Source organism: Mastomys coucha, unplaced genomic scaffold (assembly GCF_008632895.1).
Source record: "Mastomys coucha isolate ucsf_1 unplaced genomic scaffold, UCSF_Mcou_1 pScaffold6, whole genome shotgun sequence".
Taxonomy (NCBI): domain Eukaryota; kingdom Metazoa; phylum Chordata; class Mammalia; order Rodentia; family Muridae; genus Mastomys; species Mastomys coucha.
In genome coordinates this window covers 13,735,131-13,739,927 of record NW_022196912.1, presented here as the reverse complement: position 1 = coordinate 13,739,927, position 4,797 = coordinate 13,735,131, and the positions used below count along the sequence as shown (strand labels likewise).

The 4,797-nt window shown below is 42.4% G+C and overlaps 1 protein-coding gene across 3 annotated transcripts in view; it reads right to left on the bottom strand.

Moving 5' to 3' along the window:
* Positions 1-4,797, bottom strand: part of Map4k3 (mitogen-activated protein kinase kinase kinase kinase 3) — a 158,067-nt gene that overhangs the window by 66,112 nt on the left and 87,158 nt on the right. For all 3 annotated transcript variants that reach the window (XM_031356106.1, XM_031356107.1, XM_031356108.1), the window contains exons 9-12: positions 603-734; positions 388-450; positions 223-304; positions 28-138 (exon numbers count right to left, since the gene is read on the bottom strand). In XM_031356106.1, coding sequence (XP_031211966.1) covers positions 28-138; positions 223-304; positions 388-450; positions 603-734 — 388 coding nt within the window. The remainder of the gene's footprint in view (positions 1-27; positions 139-222; positions 305-387; positions 451-602; positions 735-4,797) is intronic.

The following is a 4,797-nucleotide window of genomic DNA, read 5'->3' as shown; positions in this document are numbered from 1 at the left end:
CACACAGTTAGTGAAAACAATTCCTACCTCTGGGTCATCATCATCAAAATCGTGGTATGTGGAATGGTCTGGATTATTCACTTTGTCCAGCAACTCTATTGCCAAAGATCTTGTCAAAGGCTGTGTGACAAAGGGATGCTATAAAACACACAAAACACTTTAGACATTTGTTAAACATCTTACCTTGTGAAAGAAGATGAATGTTTCAGGGTAAAACAATACCTGTAGCAGCTTTTCTGCAGTGGGTCTTTTTTTTGGATTTTTGGTAAGAGCCATCTTCACAAAATGATGGAAACTATTTGACCTAAGAAAGGATGAAATCAGGCTCTGTATTCTATTCCCTTTTTACTCATATTGCTATGAAAGTCAAAACACAATGATACTTACCACTTCAACTTATCTTTTAGTTTAGGAGGCTGGAAATTGCTTTTTGTCATTAGAAACAACGCCCTGAAAAACACATACAACACTTTGCACACAGTTAACACTTCACATTCTCAGAATAAGAACACATTCCTATCGACTCCCCACAAGGCTAGAGTCTATCCATGACACAGTGAATAAGCATCAATCAGCACTGGGCTTAGTGTAGGCACACTGACCTCATTGGGTGCAGGTCAAACATGGGTGGCTGGAGCTCAGCCAGCTCGATGGCAGTGATGCCCACCGCCCAGAGGTCACACAGCTGATTGTACCCTCCTTTTCTCTCAACAGCTGCGACTTCTGGGGCCATCCTGCAGGAAATAAGCCAAGACACACAAACCTCATGTTTAGTGTGCTTCCCTGTACTCTCTTTACCAGAGGCACACAGACTCACTAACAGCTAAATTAAATTCTGTTTAGACCTTTGATGTCTGAAAATAGATATACCATATTTAAAAGACCCACTTTACCCAAATTCTTAATGTCTCCTGGAAGACATTCCCAGCCTCCCCAGTGACTGCTACACTACAAAGTTTATGAAAATATAGCAGTATGATAGTAATCTGCCCTAGATTTGTTCTCATCTGGAACACTTTTCCCCAAAATTCTATAAAGAAAAGAATCTTTGTAACCAATGGTCGTAACTGTTTCACACGATACCTACAGCACCACCCTGCAGCCTAGCCATCGTTCTCAATCCACCATTTCTTAGGGCACCAAGAATTTTCACATTTAGTATTTAGTTTATATTCACTATAAACTTCTGAACAGTTTTAAAAAGTTTATATTACAATAATGGAAAAGTTATCAAAACATGCAACTCTTTTTCAAAATATTTTGTTCAGAGAGAAATTACAAATTTGGTAACTTTTTAATTCCTTTTAACTTTGCCGCTGTTTTAGCCTAATTATACCTTGACTTGTTTAAATGATTAATTTTCAAGTAGACAAACTTTGAAATCCAAAACCAGTTTTGGAAACAACTGAGAAAAACATGGAACTCTTCCAGTTCAAAAGAGCAAGAGTGGCACCTTACACACAACAGTGGGCACCTTACACGCGCATGTTTGTTTCCAGCATGATTGCAGGAGAGTCCAGGTCAGTTACAATAAAACTAAAAAACCAGGCAACTTTCAAAACACTTGGTCTTAAAAGCAATTTGATCTCAAAATCTCCTTCCTAGAAATTCAAATCATGGCAAGAACAGTAAATGTAAAGAGTGCTGGTCTCAATCACTGACAGCTAGAGCATGGCCTCAGGAGAGGGAACCCTGCGGGGCCCACTCAGTCCCTGAGCTCAGAGAGCACCTGCCCTTCCAGAGCCCAGCATGCCAGTGAGCTTCTTCTCCTCCCACTTAAGTCCCGTGTGCCTGCTCACCTATGAGCCATGTTTCGGGTGTGCTGACTACTTCATACACAATGAATCTGATGGACACTCATTACAAAGGAAAAAGATTAAGCTAAGACCAAAATGAAAGCGAATGTTTTAGAAAACTTGTTGAAGACAAGTTTATAAAGATAACCAAAAAGCTTTCAACTAAGGTAACAGCACAAGAATCCCAAAGTACTCTGATGGTTCCACAAGCCGTGACTCCACATGCAGGACATTTGAAGAAGGGGCAGCAGAGCCACAGGAGTCACCAGAGTAAGGTGGGTAACAGGAACTGTTTCTTGATGGTGGAGGCCTGTTTTATCTTGATGTTCATCCATCATAGAACTGTAAACTGAGTAAGAGTGATCCACACAAAGGGAGGGAAGGCCTTGCTCCTCCACCAAAGGCTGCTGAATAGGGCCAGCTCCACCACCACAAATGAGATGCCCAGGGCATTGACTACTAACTCTCAGTTTCCCTGCTTTAGCAGGCTTTCCTGCCTAAGTCCTAATCACGTTGCAAGAGAGATTCTATATTCTTAGAAAAAGGTGGGAAAGGCATGGTGCTAGACAGAGACAGAGAGCAGGACTGTTGCCCAACCTCACCTAATCACAGCTCCACAAACTCCGAGGTATTTCCTATTTTACAGTGGAGGGAAAGATCAGGCCTCATCAGCAAACAGTAACAAAGCATGTGTACAGAATCAGGTACAACTCCTGAGACGTGTGTGTGTGTGTGTGTGTGTGTGTGTGTGTGTGTATGTATGTTTTTCTAGATGCTTAAAGACAAACTGGACAGAAAATACTTGGAAAGAGTAATGGATTGTTTTCAAATCCTTGCTCTTCTCTAAGAGCAAACCAGAAGTGAAAAGCAGAATAAGGAGAAACATAAACACATACCCTTTGGGGTCCTGGGAGTATACCTTACCTAGAGACCCAGAGACTAAAAGGGAGTATGAAATCATACAGCAAGATGAAGGAACCCACAGAGGCAGATGGTGAAGAACTCACAGCTGATTAGCCTCAGAGACTGTACCCACATGCTGTGGAGTTACAAGCTAACAAGACCAGGTTGAGGCTGGCTGAGGCTAGGAATAGCATTGAAGTGTCAATACTTAATCCCAGACTCCTGCTAAGTCTCTGAGCCCCAGAAATCAGTCCTTCCTTATATGTACAGCACAAATAGGAACATGACAGGATCACTCAGGAACTGCGCAGGTCTGTGAACAGAACACTGCCTATCCACTTTGGGAACATTAACCACCAGGCCCATACCTTGTCTTTACTGCACACCGTGATGTGAGTTTGCTTTGCTTTCATATTCTGAGACAGGTTCAGTTTGCTCCAGGCTGTCCTCACCCTCTCTGGCTCCAATGAGTCTCCTTCCTTAGTCTCCCCCAAACTGGGACTGTGGGGATATACACCATACCCAGTTCTAGAACCAACTTGTAGCATCTTGTTCTTTAGTATGAACTAACATACAATGATTTTTAACCTTTTGAGGGAGGCCTCCATTATCCAAGTATGAACCTAAAATGCTGAGAAATTCCCACAGAGACATGAAGGTGTTTGACTCTCTCAACTCTGAAACACTGGGAATCCTGCAACTTGTTCTGTAGACACATCACCAGGCTAGCCTTGGACTCAAGAGATTCACCTCAGTCTTTTGTTCAGACAGACCACCGGGTTAGCCTTGAACTCGCAGAGATTCATTTCAATCTTGAACATAACATATTTTTTTAAAGTGGGAGAATTAGTTTGGAGTGGGTCATGCCTTTTATTCCAGCACTTGGGAAGCCGAGGCAGTCAGCTCTCTGTGAGTTCAAGGCCAGCCTGGTGGTATTCAGAGTCAGTTCCAGGACATCCAGAACTACCTAATGAAATCCCACCTAGAAGAAAAACAAAACAAAAACAACCCCCGCAAAAAATGAAGTGACAAAAAGACAGAACACTAGTGGGTTGGTTCAAGTGGCCTGAGGCATAACTTAAGATATTCCAGAGAAAGCAGGAGGAAATGCAGCAGAGAAACAACCAAGCCAACATTAGAGAAGCACCTCCCAGGAGGACCATCTAGACTGGGAAAGACGTTCATTTCTGAAATAAACGCCAAATGACAAACATGAACAAACAAAGGTGAAAATCAAACAAAATATCTGGGATACGGAAACACCAGGAACCATCATGGACTATGAAACATGAGGCATCACTATGGGGGAGGCATGCTACATTATAAGACGCACACATCATAGTGGCTTCACAAGGCAACACTATGGGGGAGGGTGTGCTACACTATAAGACGCACATGTCATAATGTCTCCACATGGCATCACTAAGGGGAAGGTGTGCTACATTATAAGATGCACACGTCATAGTGGCTTCACATGGCATCACAGAAGCCACATGGACAATGCCTCAAATAGTCTAACTTAGCACTTTAAACCCAGTCAAATGTGAAGGTAGGAATACAAAGTCCTAAAGCTCTTAATAAACCTATATACCTTTTACGAGAAAGAGACTAAAATATATTTTAAAACAGGTCAGAGGGGAAGACTTAGAATACAAGAAAGGAGCTCCCAGGGCACAGCTCTTAGAGAGCTAGGCAGACTGGAAGAGGAGAGAAGCCTGCAGAGAGGATCACACAGGAAGCAACGCACAGCCATGGAGCTCAACTGTAGAGTGCTGGCCTGTATGCACGCACATAAAGGACGAATATCATGGCAGGCTTTACAGGCTGAGAAAACCATACAGACACATCTTACAGAACTGGGAATGTGCGGAAGAATGGGGTGTCTTACAGAAGATTAAGAGAAGAGGTAAGCAAATTCAAAACAAAAAGACTCAGGAAAACACTGAAGAGTGATGGTAGACTATTAACTGATTCAGCAAGAACACTGGAAGACAAATGAATGAGCTGGAATCTCCCAACTTTTACAACAAAGTCTACAAATAATGGCCAGTGCTAGACACAGCAAAGACAAAGCTGTAAGCTTTTTTTTTTTTTTTTA